General features: G+C 36.8%; 1 protein-coding gene across 4 annotated transcripts in view; it reads right to left on the reverse strand.

The window, feature by feature from the left end:
* The window catches only part of LOC115218406 (rho GTPase-activating protein 7), a 229,625-nt gene that overhangs the window by 20,955 nt on the left and 182,638 nt on the right, over positions 1 to 26,032 (reverse strand). For all 4 annotated transcript variants that reach the window (XM_029788198.2, XM_029788200.2, XM_029788199.2 and 1 more), the window contains 4 exons: positions 18,707 to 19,799; positions 6,518 to 6,788; positions 2,734 to 3,155; positions 769 to 894 (listed from right to left, as the gene is read on the reverse strand). In XM_029788198.2, the coding sequence (XP_029644058.1) occupies positions 769 to 894; positions 2,734 to 3,155; positions 6,518 to 6,788; positions 18,707 to 19,799 (1,912 nt within the window). The remainder of the gene's footprint in view (positions 1 to 768; positions 895 to 2,733; positions 3,156 to 6,517; positions 6,789 to 18,706; positions 19,800 to 26,032) is intronic.

Raw genomic sequence — 26,032 nt, forward strand, 5'->3', positions numbered from 1 at the left:
TAAGTTTTCATGTATATATAAGTCTGTCTACATCTCTCTCCATATAAACGGCAGTTTGTCTGTGTGTGTTTCTGTGTGTCTGTTTGGTTGTACCCTCACTCTGACCACGGCTTTCAACCGATTCTGATGAAACTTGACACACACATAGCCCAATGTCATAATTCAAAACTAACGCAGCGAAAATTTTGAAAAGTTCCCCCAGTTCTGAAAAAGATCGATAAATTCGACATGGGGTCGACAATCAGAAACACAAACCACAGATGGTCTAGGGGACGCAACTCGACCTTTTTAACTATCAAAAAAAAATTTACCATAATTTTTTTGCTATTTTTTGGCTATAACTCTCTAAAAATGCTTTATAGTTATTTCCCTTACAAACCCGAGCAACGCCGTGCGATACTGCTAGTAAAACTATAATTGTATAACTTTGTGTGTGTGCGTGTGTGTGTGTGTATATATATATACTGAGTCTGCCAAGATGATTCAAAAACCCAACACCTAATAAGATAATGGTACCCCTCTGATGAGATTTTTGCCTAACATAATGATTTAATTCAAATAATTAGATATTTAATTTACTATATGAGTAAGGGAGAAAAAGGAAGAGGGGAAAATATACTGATAGAAGGAAAAAGAGGAAGGAAAAGTGAGGTGATAGTGCAAAGGTAAGAAAAGAGAGAAATGAGGAAACGAGAGTAAAAAGAAAGGAGAAAGTGAAAGAAAGAGAGAAACATGAATGGCATGTAAGCTGTGTACATTGTTACTCACGTGTAAAAACCCCAATAAATGTTTCTGATAGTTTATTAGTCAATAAACATTCTGGTAGTTCACGGAAATATTGCTTTGTGAGGTCAGCAACATCATAAGATTGCAAACTGGTAAAAGCAACCATCTCTAAAAGTAAAAAATAAAACAAAAAGGATATAGTTTAGATAGATTTTTGATATATATACACACACACACACATACATACATATCAATATCATCATCATTTAACATCTGTCTTCCATGCATGCATGGGTAGGATGGTTGACAGGAGCTGGCCAGGTAGAAGACTACCCTAGGCTACTGTAACTGTTTTGGCAGGATTTTTACAGCTGGATGCCTTTCCTAACACCAACCACTCAGCAAAATGAACACAGTGCTTTTTATGTGGCACTAGCAAAGGTGGTGTCAGTTTTGGCATGACTTTTACAGCTGGATGCTTTTTACATGGCACCAACACTGGAATAGTCACCAAGTAACTTGCAAGGCTTGGAATTTTGAGAGGGGTGGGGACATTAGAGGAAGAGATCATCTGTCAGTTGATGAACGGTTAGAATGTGACAATGAAATGAAGAGGTAGAAACAAGAATCTTGCTATAGAGGAGGTACAAGGTTACCAGGCAAGAAAGAGGTACAAGAAAGAGAACTGAAACAGGTGTGCTGCTGTAGAGGAGATACATGGCTACCCAGCCAGAGGGAAGAGCAAGGGAAAGAGAGAGAGTGAGGGAAACAGCAAAAGTGCAAGAGAGAGATGGTGGTGAAGTGCCAAATATTGTCAAGAAAGCACGAGTAGCAAATGGGGATTGCAGTGACTGGTGGAAACCTGAGTATAAAGACGGAGTGGGGAAAAGCAGCAATAGAGTGAACAAGACAATGAGGAGAGGGAAGAAGAGTGGGAGACAATCACAGTGTATGAAGAGGAAACGCGACTAAGAGATACTTGCAGTTTAGAAGAGGAGATGTAGTTTGGTTTCTTGGGGTAGGGTGTGTGAAAAGTTTATTGTTACATGTGGATGGGACACAGCTCTTATAGCACTCAGTTTTGCTGACATGGGTGGGTCTTCTATAGAACCTCATGTCGCCTAACATCCTGGTCCATTGTCATTTCCTCTTTGAGCCCTAACTTTCTGATATTGGTCCTCACCGCTTCATTCCATGTCTTTCTGGGTCTCCCTCTTTCACAGATACCATCCACTTTCAGTGACAGTCACATTGGTATACAGCTGTCTTTACTCATACACATTACATGTGTATATATGTGTGTGTATATATATGAAGGTAGTGCGCCAAACTGCCTAAGTCATGATGGCTAAAAGAAACTAATAAATGGATCACTCTGCTATCTGTGGAAACATCACAGTAAACAACTAAAGTTGTACATGCATATCTTGCAATCTGATCCCACTAAACATTTGAGACCTGACTCAAGGATTATTGTTATGTATAGTGCAGCAGCCCTTTAGTACAAACACTCGAATCTTAAAGTTGGATTGATCTCAGATCTTAGATCCAAGAGAGAACTTGTAATAAATTGTATACATTTATGAATAGCAAACCATTTTCATGTGCTTTGGATTTCTAAATTATAGGATGGGACTGAATTATGCTTTGATAGAAATTCCTTGTTTAAAAGAAAAACTCCAGCATGCCCAGAACCACTAAGTCAGTCATGCTAACATATTCTATCTCCTTTTGTTTCAAGTCAATGACAGAACACTTTGTGGTCACTTGATTTTCTTGAAATAGCTTGTGGTCACATCTTCTAAAAAATCTCCCTTACATTCCAGCTTGCTATCTTACAAAAATATGTGGATAATATAGTCCTCTTTCCACAGTGTCTGGGTAAAAAATAGGATATTCATGATTGGAATATTTATGATCATGGGTCTCCTTGATCAGATTTCACCTGGAGCTAAAAAGCAACAATAAACTAAACAATTTCTGAAGGATAGAAAAACAGATTATTACCGGTATTAAGTTCAATTTGCTCTCGGATGTTCTGTATTCTTGATTTAACACCAGATCTACGGAAAATTCCATCAGCATCTTTTGCAGTACTCCTAAGATATTTCATGGCATACAATATACACTGAGGAACTGGCTGGCCAGATCTGCGCAGTGTTTCAATTAGAGGGACCCCAAAAACTTTCTTGTCTTTGTAGTCAGGTTCTTTGACTTTTTTGATAAAACGTGATACAGTCCAATTCCATCCAGACCGGTTTGCTGGTGAGAATTTCTCCATGAGGGTTGTTATTGTTAACATGCACACACTTTGAAGTTTATGGATTTGTCTGACAGACAGTGTACAAATCTGTGCGGATTTGCTGCTGAAACTTGGTCGGTGGCTTTTCTGGAAGCTATACCAGCGAATTCTGTTATGTTTCTTTAAACTGAAATTAAAACAAAGACAAAGAATTAAATGTTTTAGTATTATTACAAAATGGTTATAGAGATGAAGATTATATGGTGAATATAGTTGAAAAGAAACAGAGACTTTCCTCCTCAGTTAAGTTCTCATTAATTTTTCAACTTTCACATAAATGTGAGCTCAGAAAGGGTAGAGCTACTTCTTAGCAAATTTGTACACAATTTAGTGTGTAAGAGTAGCAAATATGGCCCTGGTGAATGAGCCAACACTTAACATACCTGCAAACTGGAAAATAACAGGTGATAACAACTGCCTTTGAGGGTTAAGGCAATCTTGGATTTGTAGTTTTTGATATTATATTTTTACGTGATTCAATTTATACCATTACTGTGCTATACTCTGTCTTTTGTACTTCAACATTTTTGGATTCTTATAGCTAATAAGGAAATTTTTTATAATTATCAACCACAAAATATGAAAATGATCTCAGTTGCAAAATAAGTGAAACTACAAGGACAATATCAGAAATAGCATAAAAGCGTGGCTGTGTGGTAAGAAGTTTGCTTCCCAACCACATGTTCCATCGTTCCATGTTCAGTTCCACTGCATGGCACTTTGGTCAAATGTGTTCAGCTACAGCTTCAGGCTGATCAATGCTTTATGAGTAGATCTGGTAGGTGGAAACTGAAAGAAGCCTGTCATACAGCTACAATTGTTCCCCAGGTTCCAAGCAGAAGAAACATGCCATCATTGAATTCTTGATGTAGGAAGAGTGCAGGCTGTCTGACACTCACAGAAAGCAACGTGCACCAATAGATAAAGTTTAACCCTTAAGCATTCACAGTATTCTGTTAAAATTGATGCTTATTTATTCACATAGTTTTGAATTAAACATTCATTAATTTGTGCTTTGAGATTTTGATGAGGTAACTGTTTATTTTTAGAATGATAACATAGGATTGATACAAGTGGCCAGTTCTCGCCAGTTTGAACATAAAACAAGTAGAATATTTTGGCTGGATATGGCTGGTTTAAATGTAAAAGAGTTAAAGAAGAAACTTGCATTGAGGACAAACCACATAGTAGGAAACCAGAAACTGTGACCATTGACATGATTTATTACCTTTCTCTCCTTCAAATAGCCACTTTGCACACACTCTGACATCCAAACGTTTCAGCCATCTTCTAAAATGCATTGTCACCTCTGTCCAGTTGTTAAGCAAGCTTATGGATTGCGACAATGCATTTTAGAAGATGGCAGAAAACTTTGCTTAGCAGTTAACACCCAATTTGATGGATAGGTGGAAATTTGCTCTGATCTGCTGGAAGCATTTGAAATGAATAAAAACATTCTTTTCCCAATCTGGTGATTGGGGATGAAAAACAGGCATATCTTTATAATCCAGGTGAATAAGTATGATACCATTCCATGAACTGAGCCTTCGTTCATCATCATCGTATAATGTCTGTTTTCCATGCTGGCATGGGTTGGACGGTTTGCCAATCCCCTGTCAAAACGTCCAACCCATGTCATCAAGGAAAATGGACATTAAACGATGATAATGATGGTGATGAACAATGGCTCAGTTCATGGAACTGATATTATACTTACTTGCCAAAGCCTAAAAGAGCCAGAATTTGGCACAGAAAACCATGACAACTGTTTGGGATATAAGAAAGGCATCAGTTACCTTGATTTTATGGAATATGAATTTACTATGAACTATGAGCAGTACCTTAAGGTACTCAGAAAGATTACAGAAGCCATTAAGAAGTGATTGGACAAGAATCTAAAAATGATCCCCATTCACCATGACAATGCACAACCACACACATCTTTAGCAACAAATCAGGCAATCAGCAAATTATGTTGCTCAGTGCCCCATCCCCATCCCATCTATTGTATACCACGGCTCTAGAGTCTTCCAACTTTCACCTGTTCAATTCAATGAATTTTAAATACTATTGGAACTTACTCACAAGGTATTGGAATCTTATATCTATACCATTCTGCCTAAATTATGGATCTACAGATGCAATATCCCTGCATACCTTACATCTATTTTCATTCCTCCACATCACTCTCTATTTCATATCTTATCTAAATTAACTATTGCTTAACCATTTTCTGACACCATCTCCAAAATATTCCGGAAACAGCCGTAAGACCTATTTATAAATATTCTAAAATCTTTCACAGCCTTGGTTTTTTTTTTTATCTCATTCTGAAAATTTTATATATATATATATATATATATATATATACATACACATATAAAATAATAATCAAAGACATTACCACCCCATATTTTTAGGGGTATGTAGGACTATGTGATCTAATATGTCCCTTCTTTAAGGTGATAGGATATGCTTTTAAGAAGACTTAGCCACAATTTTTGCTAGGCCAAATAGTAATGTGGAGGTTCTCTTGCTGGCTTGGCTCCCTCATGTGCTGTAAATTAAGGTGAAGAATCTTCTTTTTACTATCTGTCTACTAGTGCACATTTCTCAAGTTTAAAGTGAAATACTAAGTCAGAAGAAATCAGTGATGGGCCGAGTTGGCAAAAATGATAATAATGTTTGGTTATAGTGTTAGTCAGTTGAGAGAAAGGCAGAAAATAATCATCAAATTGGTTGAGTTGGCCTGAAAGTTTGCAAAAGAGTGAACTCTGTTAAAGACATTTAAGGGCCAGGTAGTAATGCTAAAGAAGACAATGCATTAAATATGCCACTCAAGAACAGGAATAAAACCTCCACTGCTTTTTCACTAGTTTCCATTTACTAATTTCACACACAAGTAAAAACAAGAAAGGTGTGTGTGAGAGAGAGAGCGGGAGAGAGAGAGAGAGTGTGTGTGTGTGTGTGTGTTATACAAAATAACAAAAGTCTTTCATTAGATGACTCCTTCTTGTAAGAAGCCCATTCTTGAAATAAAATTATCAGTTCTTCACAGCATACAACCTTTGCAACATTTTGTAAATTTTGTAGTTAATTCTATCTCAGTATTTTTATGCATATAAATAAGATGGAATTCCCATTACTGAAACACCTATCATCATAAGCCTGTTAACCCTTTCGTTACCAACCCGGCTGAAACTGGCTCTGGCTTTGTAGAACAAATATCTTCTTTTCATAAGTTTTGAATTAAAATCTTCCACCAAACCTTAGACACAATTACTGTTCCTAACACTAGCTTAATGATAACTAAGTTATTTTACAAAATTCTTTGTTATATTTAAAGTAATTGAGAGAAACACAGAGCATCTCAAAATAAATACAGTAACGAAAGGGTTAAATCAGAGTTGGTCTGAAAAAAATTTACAATAAAAGACAATGAAGGAAGACAAGGATGTCAGCAACAATAACAACAATTTTTTGACATACCTAGATGGCCTAGTCAATGAAGAACCAACTCCTGAATCAAGCCTTTCTCTGGACATGACAGGTTCACTCTCCACATCACTGTCACTTGAACTTGTCAACTCAGTATTCATAACTTTGGAACTTTCTTTAGCATCACTTTCTACAGTCATCACATTTGGTTTATCTTCTAGAAGTAGCTGGCTATCAATTTCTGCTTGTTCATTTTCTACAGTGCCTTCAAGATTGTCTAGGCTCTTCAAATCTTTTAATAAAGAGATTTCCGTTTCCAAATCTGTGTGATGAGAGAGATTGAGAGAGGAAAAAATACAAATAAAGGAAAACTAAAACAAAGCAAATGCAAAAATATATGAAGGAACCAATTTTGCTCATCTGAATAAATTTTATATGGAAAAATTCAATTGAAATACAAAGAAATATTACAAAATATAAAAAAAGGAGAAAGGTACTATTAATTTTTTTTGTGTGTATTAGTTAAATATCATTGTTACTCTTCCTTAGGAGGGTTATTTTTTATCAATAAAAAACACATATTGGTAATATTCTACTTCTTTTTATTACCATCTGTCAACTAGTTTTAACTAATTGTTTCAGTGTCCTTTAACCACAGTCTGTCACCTTATCAATGACATGTCCTCATTTACTAGTTGTATCACAAACTCAATTCTCTGTGTTTTCCCCAGAGTTTCTGAATGTAAAATGCTTGCTCAGATGGTTTATAAGAAGTGGAGTTGCTACAATCACATGGATTATGAAAATTCAAATGGATAGACATACATGCTGAATCATCAGCCATAAATGGTAAGTGAGCACAAACTTTTTGTTTCCTTTGCTTTGTCAACTCATACCCCATAACTATGGAATAATTGCAATACAATCCTGGCTAGACACAACTGCTGACACACATTGAAAAAGATTTTATCATTGACAGACAAAAATTCCTTCCACAGAACAACTATTTTAACTTCAATGGATCAGCATACCGACAAACATCAGGAACTGCAATGGGTATGAAGGAAGCCCCTACATATGCCAATTTAGTCTTGGGATTCCATGAACTATAGATTTACAATCAATCCCTTCTTCTATTCAGTGGCACATTTGATATACAACTTAAAAATAATTGGAAAAGTACCTGGATGATTGCTTTACCTTATGGCAGGAAAACTTTGATACACTCAGGGAATTCAAAAATTTACTGACTACCTATAAACAACAAGATCCAATTCACAATGGAGTTTAACCTCAAGGAACTTGCCTTTCTAGATATTTCAATCACAAACACTAATAGGAAAATAGAAACAGACATGTTCTATAAAACCACAGACTCCAAGTAGTTCCTTCTATTCACATCAGGTCACCCAAAATATAAATTGAACATTCCCTTTAACCTAGCAAAGTAAATATGCACAATAATATCAGACCCATCTAAGTGTGAACAATGACTGGATGAACTGAAGAACATACTCATCCAAAGAGCATTCCCACTAGGTTTAATCACCAATGGAATAGACAGGGCAAAAGATATTGATATCCAGGAACTAAGGAAAACAAAAATCAAAATTAGGAAAAATATTTTACAATGTGTTAACTTTCAACCCCAGAAACATCAAAATATTTGACCACATCAACAACCTCCCAGTTGAATTTGAAGATGAAAAAATGAAACAATTCTAGAAACACACCAAATCATCAAAAACAGAATGCAGCCCAAAACACCCAAAACACTGGAACAAAAACACACAAACAAATTTCACCTGAACTGTGACAAAATGTGGAAGAACAAATTGTGCACCTGCCCGTATCTTGAAGGACCAGAATCCAAATTTAAAGGTGGACAAACCTTTTATGTAAAAGTAAACTTCACCTGCAACTCAGAAAATTTAATCTATGTGATTATATGTGGTGGATGCCTGCAAAATTACATAGGACAGACAAGCGTTTCATTATGCAAAATAATGATGACTCACTGCCAACAGATCTGAGATGAGAATATAAGGAAATTTCCCTTAAGGAGTCACATTGCAGATAGACTTAACCAACTTTAAAATCTTCCCTCTCTACAGTACTTAGACTCTTCCAACCAACAACACAGAATAAATAAAGAAAAGCAATTCATTAACAAATATAATCCACAATAATATGGAACATCAACCACTAATCAATAAATAAGGATCTATAGTTTACACACACACTCATTAAGAATTCTACTATTCAATCCAATAAAATTTTGACACAAAAATAATTTCCTCCCCAAAACAATATATTCTTAAAAACAGAACACACACATACATGCATGCATGCACACATACACACACACAAGACATATTCCCCAAAAACAAAACACACATACACACCACAAAAAACGAACATACACAAAACAACATATTCCCAAAAAACAAAGCACACACACACCCCATAATAAACAAACTCACACCAAATAGCAAAGGAAAAATAATTCCTTCCAAACCCTTCAATAAAATTGTTGATCGTCCTTAAAATCCATTTAACACAACATATACACATAGCTGACCACATTCTCAATAGAAAAGGAATTTGTCAATTAATTCAATAAAATTCTTGACCCCTGCTGAAATCCATTTAACACAATATATACATATAGCTGACCATTTTCTGAATAGAAAATTTTTTAAAAATGTTTTGACACAAAAATAATTCCTTTTCCAAAACAACAAATTCCAAAAAAACTAAACACACATACATACACACCTGACTATGTCCTGAATAGAAATTTTCTATTCAATTCAAAAGGATTCTTTTTAATTCAATAACATTCCTGAAACTTGACCCCTTGAACCGCATTTCAGATCCCTACATAAGCAACATTTATAAGAAGAGACTCTAATATAAAATTTCACACATTTCCAATTTTTTTCTTGTTGCACAATTTCTGACTTTCAATTTTTAATATCTGATAAGATGGACATACACATGGAAACCTGTAATATTCTATAAAAGCTACTCGATGTAACAAATATAAAACAATGTTTAAATATACTTTCATGCTGTTTCCACTTTTACTTTTTAACTATATCTTTTAATTTGTATGGATTCTTCACCCCTTTTCAACTATATATATTCCCAAAAGAAACAAAACATTTACACACTACAAAAAACAAACACATTTTATAGTCCACTCTAGAGTGGTTGGTGCTAGGAAGGGCATCCAGCTGTAAAAACCATGCCAAAAGAGACACAGTAGCCTGGTGCAGTCTTCTATCTGGCTGGCTCCTGTTAAACTGTCCAACTCATGCTAGCATGGAAGATGGATGTTAAACGATGATGATGATGAAGCTGTTGATATATATCATAATCATTATCATCATTTTAATGATAATTTTTCCTTGATTGCTTGGATGAGATGGAATTTGTTGAGGCAGATTTTGCATTCTGTAGCTGAATGCCCTTCTTGTCATCAACCCTTATTCTGTTCGCAAGTTCAGCATCAATGTCTCAGTGCATGTTCACTGTGTGTCCTAAGTAGATGTACTCCTTTATACCCTCAATTTCATCACTCCTCACCTCTATTTGGCATTGTGCTACATTTTCAGATCGCATGTAGTTTGTTTACATGCTTCATTTTAAGACCTACAACTGAGCTATGGGTGTCTAGGTGTCCAGTGCAATGTCATCTGCAAATTGGTGGTGTGTTAGTAGCTTGCCAGGATCTTTTCATTAGCTGTCACAAATTTCGTACTTTTTCAATTTTGTTCCAATTGTTTTCAAATTTGGCATACTAATTTTGTTTTGTAAGCTAATTATAAAAGTGAAATTCATTTTAGCCATAAATTAATAAATAATAGCTCTTAAAGTTTGCAAATTTTGGGTAATTTTAGCCAATCAAAAGCCACCATTATACACATGATCATAAATCTTACACTGATGTCTTTCCATAGTAACAAGCAAAGCTGCAGTCTGTTGTGTTTCCATGTGCAAAGATGACACTTTCACCACAGGTTTTTCATGAGACTTACATGCAACAAGTTGAAAGCACGAGGGCATATCTAAAATGAGAGAATAAATGATGCTGTGGGACCACTGTTCCATGGTTGGCACATTGTGAGATTATCTGGCACAGGAGATATGAAAATCATAGTGTTCTCAAACTTTCGATTTGAATTTTGGAAATGTTTAGACGAACTTTTACAGAATATCACACCATTTGCTTTTTTATTTTTCACAAAAAAAATTTCATTGAGGATTTCTTCCTTTTTCCTTTTTTCACAAGACTTCCTTTGTAACAATTTTCTAATTTTTTTCTGAAATAAACTAAACCCAAATTCAGATTCAGCATAAAAAATTATATCAATAAACCATATTTGAGAATTTTCACTACATTAAAAAATTTCCAAGTCTGTGACACCAACTGAAAAGATCTTCTTGCATTCACACTACCTATCCACTCAACGACTCTGATGATCACTGCTAGACATGTGATGAAGAGCTTTGGTGAGATGATATCGCCTTGTTTTACACTCTTCCCAATTGTAACTCTTACCAGTAGTAAAAGCAGAGCTATATCAGTGATGCACCTAGAATTCACATCTCTGAGCAGTTTGGTGTGTTGCGCCTCAATACCTTGCATTTCTATAGATTTTACCATCCTACTTGTGCTCTTATATACAAATGAGATGTGGGCTGCTTGAAGAGGGAAGAACAATTGGCTCTGATGTAAAGTGCCATGGAAAGATCCCTACTAAGATTATCAATGCAAGAGCATATTTGAAATGAAATAATTTGAGAACAAACTGGAGTGAAAGATGTGATTGCAGAATACCAAAAGCACAAGTCTTGCTACACCAGACAAGTTGCAAGGTTCACAGACAACAGATAGATCCATACAATTGCCAAGTGGTATCCAAAAGATCAGAAAAAGTCACTTAGAAGATGTCTATGATGATGAGAAGACAATTTAGTTAAATGATTTTGGCCAATATAGAAAAAGAAGGTGTAATCTAAAAAGAATTTGCAGCACATGTGTGTGTGTGTGTATATATATATATATATATATATATATATATATATATATATATATATATATATGCATATATATATATATATATATATATATATATATATATCTTCCTCAAATTGTGTAAACATGCCCTGGCAAAACCCCTCAAGATTCTCTTCCAGAGCTTTCTTACAAATGGCAAGCTGAAGGAGGGAATAATATGCCCAATACATAAAGGGGGAAGTAGAGCAGATGCCAAAAACTATAGGCCTATCTCTCTGACTTCACACATCAGCAAAGTCGTGGAACAGACAGTCAGAAGGAAACTAATCGCATTCTGTGAAAAAAATAACTTGCTGAGTGATACCCAGCATGGTTTTCAACCTGGTAGGAGCTGCCTGGCCCAGCTCTTGCAACATTATGACTGGGTGCTGAGGCAGTTACTCAACAAATCAAATGTGGACATAATATACCTTGATTTTGCAAAAGCTTTTGACAAGGTGGATCATGGTATGATATGCCACAAACTGCATGACCTTGGCATAGCTGGAAAACTTAGAGAGTGGTTACATGACTTCCTGAAAGATAAGAGTCAGGCAGTAGTGGCTAATGGAGCCACCTCTATGAACATACAAATAGTGAGTGGTGTTCCACAGGGCACTGTCTTGGGACCACTGCTTTTTATAGTAGCCCTCTCAGATATGTCCTCAAATGCCCGGATAGCCACTCTGGCAAGCTATGCAGATGATATGAAAGTCTTGCAGAAAATACAGAACCCCAGCGATGTTGCACACCTGCAGCAGGAGTTGGACTCAATTTACAGATGGGCTGAGGATAATAATATGCAGTTTAATGCTGAAAAATTCCAGGCCCTGCACTACCAGCATCCAAAACTGAATATTAAACTTACAGGGTACACCGGTCCACAGGGAATTTCAATCCCAGGGCCTAAGTCAGTGAGGGACCTGGGTATCAACATGAGTGATGATACCTCTTTCCAAGTGCACATTACCAGGATGGCGACAAAGTGCAGACAACTGGCTGGCTGGATCCTAAGAACATTCAGATCCAGAGATAAGGAAACCATGATGGTCCTCTGGTGGACATTCGTCCTCAGCTGACTGGATTACTGCTCACGGCTATGGTCACCCACCAGTGTGAAATTAACAGCAGACCTTGAAGCAATCTAGAGAAGATTCACAAAGAAGATCATTTCTTTGCAACAGCTCAGCTACTGGGAAAGGTTGAAACAGCTAAGACTCTACTCCCTGGAGAGAAGACGGGAGAGGTATGCAGTAATGGTATGAACCAATGGTATGCACCAATGCCAGAACAGGACGACACTGCATAGTGCCAAAGATCCCAGCAATGCCATCATGCTTCAGGACCAGTTACTGCAACAGCCTGGGTTTCAAGGGACTACAGCTTTTTAATATTCTCCCAAAGAGTCTGAGGAACTTGCACAAAGTAGATGTAGGGTTTTTTAAATCAAAGCTGAACCTCTTCCTGTCGAGGGTCCCAGATGAGCCTACCTCACGGCAAGAGGTGCAAATGAGGGTAGCTATATCAAACTCCATTCTTCATCAAGTGCCACATATTAGAGGAGGCTCTTAGTAATAACAGTGTAGCGCAAAACGGCAGTGCATCAGCATGGCCGCAGCTCTGAGCTGAAACTTAAAAAAATATATATATACATACATATATAAAATATATATATACATATACATATATACACACACACACATATATATATATATATATAGTCACTTGTATAGTTATCAAGTTGTACAGGAAGGCATCACACCCAATGATGGGTGTACCAGCATAATAGTCAACTATTAGAAAAGTAAAAGAGATGCGTTAGAAAGAAGTAATTACAGAGGTATCAAATTACTGGACCAGGTTATGAGAGTTGCTGAAAGAGTCATAGCCCAGTTAATTAGAAAGAGAGTTAACTAGATGAGATGCAGTTTGGCTACTGCAGGAGATTCAGCAAAAAGTAAATAACTGTACTCAGTATTTGTTGACCTGGAGAATGCTTTTGACAGAGTGACTCAATACCTCATCTGGTGGTTGCTACAAATGCTAGGAATAGATGAATGGCTAGTAAGAGGAGCTATTCAAATCATTGTACAGGGATACAGTTAGCAAAGGGAGAATTAACAATGAGTACAGTGTTGAATTTAGTGTGCAGGTAGGAGTTCATCAGGGTTTGGTCATCAGTCCTTTCATATTTATCATAGTCCTCAGGCCATAAGAGAGGAATTTAAGACTGGGAATTCCCCTGTGTTGATGACTTTGTTCTTATAACTGAAGTTGTAGGAGAATTAGAATTAAAATTTCAAGTGTAGAAAGAAACCCTGGAATCAAAGGGGCTTGCATTTAATTTAGCAAAGGCCAAAGTTTTAGTTAACAGAAAATCAAACTCCTTCTGGTAAATGACCCTGTTCCATACATAGACAAGGTGTTAGTAGAAATTCTATACGGTGTGCTCAGAGCAGACTATGGACATATAAGAGGTGCAGTGAAATCACAGGAAGATTAACAGAGAAAGTAGGATTCATTGGTAGCAGATGGTAGATGTGCAGAAGCAAGAAAATAGTAAGAGCACATGGAAAATAAATGTTCTGAAATGCTCAGGAAGCTCCTTAGAAATAGTAGATAGTTTCTGTTATGTAGGTGTCTTAACGGTGGAGAAGGATGCTCTGGAAATATAGTTGCTACAGTACAAATTGGCTGGAGAAAGTTCAGAGAACTCTTACCTCTGTTGGTAACAAAAGGTCACTCTCACAGAATGAAAGGAAGATTGTATGATGCCTGAGTACAAATAGAAAAGCTACATGGTTGTGAAACTTGGGCTGTGAATGTAGAGGACATGCGAAGACTTGAAAGAAATGAAACTAGTATGCTTTGATGGATGTGCAATATCAATGTGCATATATGACAAAGTACAAATGTGCTGAGAGAAAAACTGGGCATCAGATGTGGTGTGCAAGAGAGAAGACTGTGTTGGTATAGTCATGTGATGTGGATGGATTAGGAGAGCTGTATAAAGAAGTGCCAATCGCTGAATATGGACAGAATCTTTAGGAGATGAAGATGTGGGAGAAAGTGGTGAAGACTAACTTCAAGATGTTAAGTCTCTTAGAAGAGATGATGCAGGGACTGAGATGAATAATGATATGTTGTATTTGAGAAGATCCATCCATCTCAGCAGGATTGAGGTTCTGTCAAGTCTTACCCCACAACTCATCTTCTACCAATCTTCCATGTTACCTTATTCCTTTCACTTCACCCTACACTGAACTGATATACTGTGACTAACTTATTCTCTACCTCCAATCATCTGTCACATTATTTTGTCTCAGTGCACTTACCTACACATCTACCTCTTCTGCTCTTCCATCTTATTCTGTCTCATATTCATGTTATACCTATACCTCATTTCTCTTTCTTTTTCTCTATCACTTTCCAGATGAGGATGCCATGTATTCACCTCTTCAGCAAGACATCTGCTCTTGTCCCTCTATCATAGTTTCTTATTCCTCCAGTCTATAACCACTCAGTGGAGGAGTCTTGTCTTGTAGATACATGGTAACCTCACTTGTGCTGGTACTATGTAAAAAGCACCAAGTACACTCTATTACAGACATGCATAGGCACATATGCATGCACATACACAAGCATGCACAAACACAGATGTATGCAGGAACACATGCACACATGAAAGCATATACACAAATACTTGCCTGTTCAAAAAAACCAGCATGTACACACACATATGCATACAAGCATACACACTCAGAACCAACTCAACCACACACACTAGAACACACACGCACACACTCACACATAGATGTTCTCTCCTCCCCAAATAAAGAACTACATCCTAAACCTATAAATCATCAGAAGATATGAGAGTGACCAAGAAAAAAAAGACAAAAGACCAAACAGATGGCCAGTGCACACAGACGTATATACAAGCAATCACATGGGTGTGCACACACACACACACACACACACAGAAACCCTTTGTTTGCTCTACCCTTACCTCCTCTTCTAAGCAAACACACATACAAGCATGCATACACACTGACATAAGACCAATTCTCAGATAGATGCAGAACAGACCTTGGTATCACTGAAGTTTTGAAAATATTAAAACATAATTTCTACTCTATTTTATCTTGGAGAGCATCCAAACAGAAACATTTTGATATCTCATTTGTGAAATTTGGATGACAATTTGAATGGTCAGCAAATGATGGAAATCTTGCCTAAATGAATAATTAACCACATTTGTGATGTCATATCTTTGAAACTGAGGTGATAATCATCTTCAAATTACACAAATTAATAGTGACCATGGTATAACAGTTGCTTATATTTATCAGGTTCTTGGAAAGTGTTTTTGGCAATTTCTAAAAAATTTATGCAAAGCTTATTTTGTTACACGTCACAAACAGTCAATTCCACATTGTTTTCAAACCTAGTTAAATCCAAAAGTACAAGTCAAAGGGACTTGGGTTTTGGCACATTTGTAGCTGGTATAGAACTAAATAAATCCTCAGATTTTAGAACATGTCAATATTCCAATAAAATTTTAACAGACTTAATAGACTTAATAGGCGCAGGAGTGGCTGTGTGGTAAGTAGCTTGCTAACCAACCACATGGTTCCGGGTTCAGTCCCACTGCGTGGCATCTTGGGCAAGTGTCTTCTGCTATAGCCCTGGGCTGACCAATGCCTTGTGAGTGGATTTGGTAGACGGAAACTGAAAGAAGCCTGTCGTATACATGTATATATATATATGTATGTGTGTGTGTTTGTGTGTCTGTGTTTGTCGCCCTAGCATTGTTTGACAACCGATGCTGGTGTGTTTACGTCCCCGTCACTTAGCGGTTCGGCAAAAAGAGACCGATAGAATAAGTACTGGGCTTACAAAGAATAAGTCCCGGGGTTGATTTGCTCGACTAAAGGCGGTGCTCCAGCATGGCTGCAGTCAAATGACTGAAACAAGTATAAGTAAAAGTAAGACTACTAAAAATGGCTATAAATGGTGGAGTTTAATATCAAGATGCCCACATAAGTTGGATTGTCTTCCTTTTGACAGATTTTTTTTTTCAATTATTTTTGCATCACAGTCTTGGAAATGATGGGGGTAAGCATTTTTATGAAAAACATTATTGGAAAATTCATGCATGGAAATACCAGGGTGTTTGAGGGACCCTGGCAGGATATGGTAACAGTTGGATTTTAATTAAAACTATATGAGAAGAAAGTTCACATCCAGATCTTCCAAATGATATTTAATTTTCCTTAGAAAATATTTATTTTGACATGATAACGATGAAGTAAAAAGTGTTTTTGCATGTTCAAATTGTACTTGTCTCATTTGTACAATGTTCTATAGTGATACCTACATGGTATGAGAGGGGAAGTCACTAAGTCTCTGAGAACAGCAATGAAAGAACTTTGACTAACAAACAGCTGATTGGTTAACCAGTACACTAAAAGTTAGTTGGTTAGATATTTAACCTATGAAGAAGATGCATATGGAAATCAGCCAGAACCAATAAAGCAGTGGAACTGAACTGATGTGTGTTATCAATTCCAGTGTAATGACTCTCCCAAGACACAAGAAAAGTTTTCAACACACAAATTCACATCAAGAATTTTGCAAGCCAAATACAGAAACAAAAGAAAGCTAAGCTCTAGCCAAGCTAGCAAAATATGTGTTTAATAAAATGAAGTAGCATGAAACAATTGTACTATACTACCATGGATATCCTTGTTGCTTATTTTGATTATATATATATAAATATAGAAACATTGCCAGATCAGACTGGGCCTGGTGCAGCCTTCTGGCACACACATATATATATATACACAAACACACAACATTTAACGTCATTAGTTAAAGAAGAGGAAAGAAACCGTTTCGATTTTGACAATGTAGCATTATTGAGCTAGTAGTGAGTTGTGAAATAGAAAGAGAGGTGGTAAAAAAGAGATGAGATGTAATAGATTAACCATCTGTATATACATATACCCATATGTGCTTACATATACATAGACATACATATACATACTTATATATATAAATATACATACACACCACTATGTGTCTGGCAAGTTGAATATAAATATAAAAATAGTTAGAAAGAGGAAAGAAGTATGCAAATTAACAGGCTTATTGGAGTTTAAAATAAGTTGAAGCAAAATTAAATTGAAATTAAAATTAGTTATAAAATATATATATATCAGTGTTGTGCACTCCAGCTATGCAAGTCATGTATTGCATGGCCATTTATTTTTCATATAAATCAAAAATCAAATCAAAAACATAAATTTTTTGTAACTATGTTGAAAAATAGTTGAAATCATTGAAAATGAAACTAACTAGTTAATTTGATTCAAAGACCCTTAAATGCAATATAAAAATATAGCACTACTTTGATTATTGAAGACAGCTCTATTCTGACATCATTTCCCTTCCCATTGAAAATAGCTAGGAAGTCGTGCAATCTTAAACATGCATGAAGGTTTCTTATCTTTGGTCTTCTCTCTCTCTCTGTCAATACCTCTCTCTACCTTCTGTCAGTTCTTTGTAAGTGGTATCCTTATAGACTACCCAGATGGTTGAATAGAGATGACCATTTGACCTCAGTTAAAAATCACTAAATCTAAAAATGAAAGTAATTCCAGTCCTTTCAAAATTCTTTGTCAAGTCAGATCAGTTCTGCCATTCAGATACTAGTATCAAATTTTTACCAAGTAAACAACATTATTTTTCTCATTGATATTTAATGTTCATTGTTAAATTGCTGGACTTTTGGATTACCTGTCCCATGTAAGTTGGAATTTCTCCCATTTGGCCAAAATCTTTCATTGCTTTATTGATTTACTAAGATTAGCTTACGTTTTATTCAAATTGACATAACTCTCACTTCTCTCTCCCACACACACACATGTGCACACATTTCATTTATAAAATGTCTTTTAAACTTTTGAAATATGAGTCCAAATGACTGAAATATGTTATAGAAATTTTGTAAAATATAAAAAAAAAAAAACCTCAAAAGAATACAATTAGATATGTATGTGTGTATGTGTGTATGTATGTATGTATGCATGCATGTAAGTATGCATGCATGCATGTATGTATGTATTTGCATACATACACAAAACACTCACACATATTACAAAATTACTTACCAAATGAATTTTCAGATCCGACATATTTAGTAAATCCAGTGATATTTTCATATAAATTTCGAACAATTTCATCTAATTCCGCCTCAACAGATTCTTCCAATGGAACATTATCATAAATACTAACACGTTTAGATCGGTCATTTTGTGAACCTGCACACAGATATTTTGAGCTGTCCTGTTTGGAATCATGTCCTAAACTGAAGCTCCCTGTCCTAAAATTTATTCCATGACCTTCTCCAGTTTCAATGTAGCCATTGTTTATAACTTTTGGAAAGCTTCCTGGTTTGTAGTCAGAAGGCAACAAATAAACTTCAGTCAAATTGTTGGAGTTGTTATTTTTTAAAGCATTTTTTGAAATGGAATGATTATCAGAATAGTTGTCCAGGGTCCGTGGCTGAAACAGTTCTGATTTTTGTTTTGATTGTGCAGTTGTTGTATGTAGATGAAGATCAGGGCTACTGGCTGAAGAAAAGTCTATTTGTGAGGTACACTCAGAAGATGAGCAATCAGTGGAATTTGACCGTGTCATCATGTGTTTGTTCTTCTTATCTAAATCAATACAATTCATACGACGAATTGTCTCTTTCATGTTGTCTGTCTCCATAACGATTGGCCCACTGATCTGCAAGCAGTCCATCTGCTTCTTATTGCGCATGCTTCCACCATTTTTCTTTGACCCAAAACGACTTGTTATAAGTCTTGCTGGCCGAAAGCTTGAGGCTCGACCTAGCTTAGGGCTCAGGAGTGCCTGCGCAACTGTCGGCAGCTTTGCAGGCTGTAGTTCTGTGAGTATTTTATCACCTTCAGGTTCAGAAGATCCTGAGAAGTCTAATGATGCTACAGCAATCTGTTTAGTGTCATGATCAGTAGGTGCTGAGTTTACCAAACTGTTTTCTAGATGGCTATAACTATCTTGGTCAGTTAGCAAGCTGTCGTGACTGCTACTGCTTCTAACAGGAGACATGGGTGGCACAGTATCAGATGGACGCTTCTGGTACAGTTGCAGACCCATGCGAGACCATCGCCGACTGCTCCTCTGATACTTCCATTTGTCACTGAGTGCACATTGCTCCTCTTCGTCAGAATCATCACCCTGAAGAATAAGTAAAAGAAACAGTAATAAGATGCATGTTATGGTATGTATATGAGTAAGCATAAATGCAAATATCTCAGTCAAAAGGCAACAGATAATCAATTCTTTCTTTTATAAATATTATCAAAAAAAAGTAGAACACACACACAAACACATATATAAAACACTGAATTAACTGGACTATCAGATGTTGCTATACACAGCTGGTTGCCATGCACTTCTTTACATTGTTGAAGCCTTCGAATGATGCCTACCCACTCGATAGAATGCCAGTCCATTGCAGGGTTACTCATTTACAGTTGAGTGGACTGGAGCAGTGTAAAATAAAGCATTTTGCTCATGAACGCAATGCACTGCTGGTCTTGGAATCGAAACCATGATAGCAAAATTGAGTGCAGCACCTCAACCACTGTGTCATATCCTTAGTAATGATGATGATGATGATGATGATGATGTATACACACATATGCATAACACATTGACTCAGCTCCAGATTATTTGAAGTTTCATGGATGCAGAATTCATCTACATCATCAGATGTTCAGTCACAGTTGAGAGAATTTAAAAGAAATGTAAAATGTCTTCAACTAAAAATCATATTTAGGCCTCCATTGGTCAGTTCAGGTCATATAGGTGCTTTTATTATTTTAGCAACAGTAATTCTTTCATTGCATGTTCCATGTTGCAGAGCAGACAGGATATTGGTGTAGGTTGAAATTATGTAAGGTATGACATTTTAGTGACATCAGTTCTTTCATTGCATGCTCTCTTTGGTAGGGTAGAGACAGTTAATTGGCAGTTTTCTGTTTTTTTTTTTTTTGTCAGGTGAGACATTACAGTAACAACAATTACCATATGGAGAGGTAACTGATTTGATGTAACTTATTACATATGAGTTTACATAACAAATATGGCTGCCAGATAAGTTCTAATCTCGCTGTGAGCAGAAGGGGTTATATACCCTGCCATTGTGTAAGCACCAACCAGGTCTAGGATCATATTTACAGGTTATTAATGGCCACTGGCTTCATGTTCATTAATACAGTATATCTCTGGATGGCAACAATAGTTTACCTGTTGATGAAGAGGCAGAGTTGGCAATCATGAAGTCAAGGTGAGTAAGGAGGAAACCTGCCAAGAATGCTCTATGTGATGTTAGAAAAGTAATTTCTATGGTCCTACAGGTGCAGGAGTGGCTGTGTGGTAAGTAGCTTACTTACCAACCACATGGTTCTTGGTTCAGTCCCACTGCGTGGTACCTTGGGCAAGGGTCTTCTACTATAGCCTCAGGCCGACCAAAGCCTTGTGAGTGGATTTTGGTAGACGGAAACTGAAAGAAGCCCATCATATATATGTATATATATATATAGCGCCGCAGCTCATCACCCCCCCCCCCCACCTATCCTACGTTTCCTCCTGTTTTTTAATCTGTCACTGCCTCAACCGGCTATCTCCTTCCAGTCCCCTCCCCCACTCGTGAAGTCCTACGTTTTATTTCCTACGAACCTGCATCAACCCTAGCTGTCATCGTTCCTCACCCCAACCCTCCCCACTGGTGCTTCCCTATATTACCTGCACCCCCAAAAAAGCACCATCCGAACGTGACCGATGCCAGCGCCGCCTTGGCTGGCTTCCGTGCCGCTGGCACATTAAAAGCTCGAACTGATCGTGATCGATGCCAGACCCACCCTGGCACCTGTGCAGGTGGCACGTAAAAAGCACCCACTCCACTCGCGGAGTGGTTGGCGTTAGGAAGGGCATCCAGCCGTAGAAACTCTGCCAGATCAGACTGGAGCCTGGAGCAGCCCCTGGCTTCCCAGACCCCGGTCAAACCGTCCAACCCATGCTAGCGCGGAAACGGACGTTAAACGATGATGATGATGATGATGATGATGTGTGCGTGTATGTTTGTGTGTCTGTGTTTGTCCCCCAAGCATTGCTTGACAACCGATGCTGGTGTGTTTATGTCCCCGTCACTTAGCGGTTCGGCAAAAGAGACCGATAGAATAAGTACTGGGCTTACAAAGAATAAGTCCTGGGGTCGAGTTGCTCGACTAAAGGCGGTGCTCCAGCATGGCCGCAGTCAACTGACTGAAACAAGTAAAAGAGTAAAGAGAGAGAGTCTCCAGATGAGAGGGACAAGAAGGTGGAATTTTCCCTGTTCCTACCTTTGAAGGAGTGCATGTATTGCATGGATCTTTCCTTAAGATGATTAGTTATCATGCTCTTGTAGTGCACTGTGATGCTATTGAGTGATGTGAAAGTAGTCTAATAGACCACAGCTGTTGAGAGACAGTGGGATTTTGATAATTACAAGTTGGAGTGTTGGGTAGTATATGATTGCAGTTGTTGTGGCATGCATTGCTGGAAGTGATATTATGTAAGCCTGAAAAGCTAACCTTGAAGTTATGGGAATTAAAAAGTTTATGATATCTATAGCCCACATACAATGACTGGGTATATAACCTCTGCTACCAATAGAGTGGTTGTAGCCTACTATCACCCCCGCAGCCATACTTGTCACACAAGCTATGTAATCTGACACCACCTAACTTGTTATCTCTCTACATGGTAACTATTATCACTGTAATGTCACATCCTACAGAATTCTCATTAACACCATGTCTCTATTCTACCATATGGAGAATACACCAAAAGAATTTAGGTTACAGAAATGCTGTATCCTACAGAATACTAACAAACTGATGCTGACCAACTGACCCCATTTTAACTCTTTAATTCTTTAATTGCGTGCTCCACTAAGTGTCTCTAGACAAGCAAAGAGATACACTGGAGTCCCTATATACACAACATTATGCATAGATTAGTATTGAGTCTCTAGACTGTGGAGCATCTGGACACCTTCCTAGGGTGCTAATGCTACAAAGCAGCACTGATTATATACTCTATTTACAACATGTTATAATTACCCTCTTTATTTTTTTTCTTTGGTGAAGGCTCATGGGCAAAAGGTTAGGGTGTTGCATTCAGGGTTGCAAGATCATATTTCAGTTCTTGAACCAGGCAGCATGTTGCTCCAGTTCACCCAGTGGTGAATGAATAACTCCACAATGGATTGGCATTTCAGTTATTTATACACCATGGAAACTGGGTAACTGGCTCTATGAGTCCATGAACTTGAGACAGTATTTAACTCACATAAATATTTTGACTTGTTTTTATTATTTATAAAACAAATTGACATCATTGTCATCATCATTACCACCACCACCACCACCACCATTACACATATGTACTTACTTGTGCTTTAAGAGTTGAAGAAGGAGGACTGGACTGGCTGAATTGTTTGACAGAAATACACCAAAATGTTGTTGCATCCCTAACTGATGTCATCCAGAACCCAGAGCAAATACCTACCTGTCTGACTGAAGGGACAATATACGGTCTACCAAAAAACTGAAGACACGAAAATTCCAAAGCTCTACCGACCAATTACATAACTCAACACCACCTACAAGATCCTCATATCCATACTAACTGAAAGAATATACACTTTCCTGGAACAGAACTCTATCCTTCCACTAGCACAAAAAGGTTGTAAAAGGAATTCTTATGGATGCAAAGATCAATTACTCATAAATAAAATTATTGTAGAGACTTGTTGGAGCTACAAGAAGAACCTGGGTATGGCATAGATAGACTACAGGAAAGTGTTTGATAGTGTTGCACATAATTAGCTACCAAAGCCCTTGAGATATACAAGATCTCCCTTGTAGTCTCCAAGTTCTTACTAGGTAGCCTACCCAAGTGGAATACATGTCTCCTTCTAAACCAAAGTAATGGGATGAGCCAATCTAACACCATCAACATCAAATGAGGCATCTTTCAAGGTGACTCCCCCTCCTCATTACTGATCCCACTCTCAAACGAACTGAGTAACACCATGTGTGGGTTCAAAATGTATAATATTATAAATCATCTGTTTTATATGGACAATCTGAAGCTGTTTACTAGAAATGATGAAGAGTTAGTAGGGCTGTTAACAACTGTTAAAGAGTTCAGCAATGACATCAGGATGAATTTTGGCCTTGGTAAGTGGGCTAAAGTAACTTTTGCAAGAGGAAAACCCAAGCAAACAGCTTCTATTAAATTAGATACTGATACTACCATCAAGGAGCTTGACTCATAAGGAAGCTATAAATACCCAGGGATAAACAAAGGAGACAGTATACATCATGCTATTATGAAGGAAAAGATACAAAAGGAGTGTTGCAGAAGAAAATGACACATACTAAAAACTGAACTCAACTCCAAAAATTGTATCGAAGTGCCTTTGGGATGATAAGAAAGGGATGTCAGAAATGTCTAGATGACATCCCAGGAAAACCATATCTCAGAGAAATCCAAAAGATTGTGCTGACAAGTACTGTCCATATCCTTAGAAAAACCCTATCAATTATGTGTTGTATTACATGAGGATATTTCACTAATGCCCCTACCACTTCCCCTCCCCAAGCTTTCAGTCATACTGTAACATCTCTCATCCTTCACTCACCCTAGGATGCTGACTGTGCAAACATGCAGGTTAAAAGCAAATAATAATAACAACAACAATAACAACAACGATTATTATTATTATTATATTATTATTATTATTATTATTATTATTATTATCCTTCCTAGAAACACCTGAACCACCTGAACAAGCAAGTTTGAAATTCTACTTAATGAATTGAATAAGAGAGAGTAGGGATAAAGAATTTTAGCTATTTAGAACAAGAATAGGCATGTTCACAGTGACAAAACAGAAACTTGTAGTGCACACAAGCTCTTTAAAGCATTATGGCTATATATTGAACCTGGAATTTAAAAAAATTAAATAGGAAATATAAAACCCACTGGAGGATAATGGTGAAGATAAAGGTATTGTAAGTGTTAAATTATCACAATGAAAAAAAGTGCTGAGTTAGATAGATTGACTTGAATGAAATGAAATAAAATCTTCAGAGAGCATGATAGAAACATGATAAAGAATAAAAAAACACAAAGAATTTTACAATACTGTAGGATATGTGCTACTTACTTCTCTTCTGATGGTAAATAGTCTATACAAGGCAGGTAAATTAAGAAAAGATAGACTTGGTGGAAAAGATGGAGAGAAGAGAACAAGAGCTTGAAATAGGAGGTGGGTAAAGTACTGCTCCTTAAAGAAGGTGCATTAAGAAAAGAGTCATTAAAACACCAGAAATAAAATACAATGTGAAGAAAGAAAAGAGAAGAATAAAAACTTTTTAAATATGCATAAAATGTGCTTCCAAATATTTGTAGATATTCATCATGCATTTTCTTCTTGTGGAAACACATTTTACACAAATTTAAAAGACAACTGGAAAAGATATTCTAGACCACCCACCAGGCCACAAACAAATAAGCGGGGTTTTCTGCAGTGACAATAACCAAAACAAAATTACAAAGTAGACTAGACATAAGGAACAGTTCGAGTGTCATTGACTCCCATCACTCCCAAATGGGGCAGTTTAGTTGCAGGAAAACAAGCTCAGGGCTCCCACTGATTCTATATTATGGTGAGTTGATATTGATGTGATGACAATGCAATAGGTATTAGTTCAGGGAAACTAAGAACGCAAGTGTATGCTCAGGCTGGAGCCCAGACAAGGAGTCAAAAGATTATACACTTTTTCTTCCCTTTCATAAATTGCTCTTTTAATCATTGCCCTCTGTGTCACTATCGGTCTGCTGAAAGAGTGTCTGGCATGAAACCAGTTCGTGGTATAAAAAAGGTCAGAGACCACTGTTCTAGCTGATAGTTTCATTTTATACATACTCTTAATAAATTTATGGAATTAAAAAAATCATATTAATGGCATACACTACAATATAAAATTCATGTTGGGTTTTGATTAAAAGAAACAACTATTTTCAGACATTTTGCTTATGCAAACAGAAAGAAGACAGAAAAACACATCTGCTATACATCCCTGGATTAAAAGCAGTATCTTCTTTTCACATCCTGTCATTCTAAACATCACTAAATTGGCATAAGTTGGGGCAACTTTAGTACCCATCAGAGTTCCTGATATCATTATACTGAGTCACTTTATAAGAAATAAATGTTTGTTAATATGAAACTAAGCTAGTGAATAATGAAGATTTTCAAAGCATTCTGGTAACTTAAACTAGTATGCATCAAGCTAATCTTTAATTGCGATATTTTTAGTCATGGGAAAAATTAATGTATAAATTAACAACAT

Source organism: Octopus sinensis, linkage group LG13 (genome assembly GCF_006345805.1).
Source record: "Octopus sinensis linkage group LG13, ASM634580v1, whole genome shotgun sequence".
Lineage (NCBI taxonomy): Eukaryota > Metazoa > Mollusca > Cephalopoda > Octopoda > Octopodidae > Octopus > Octopus sinensis.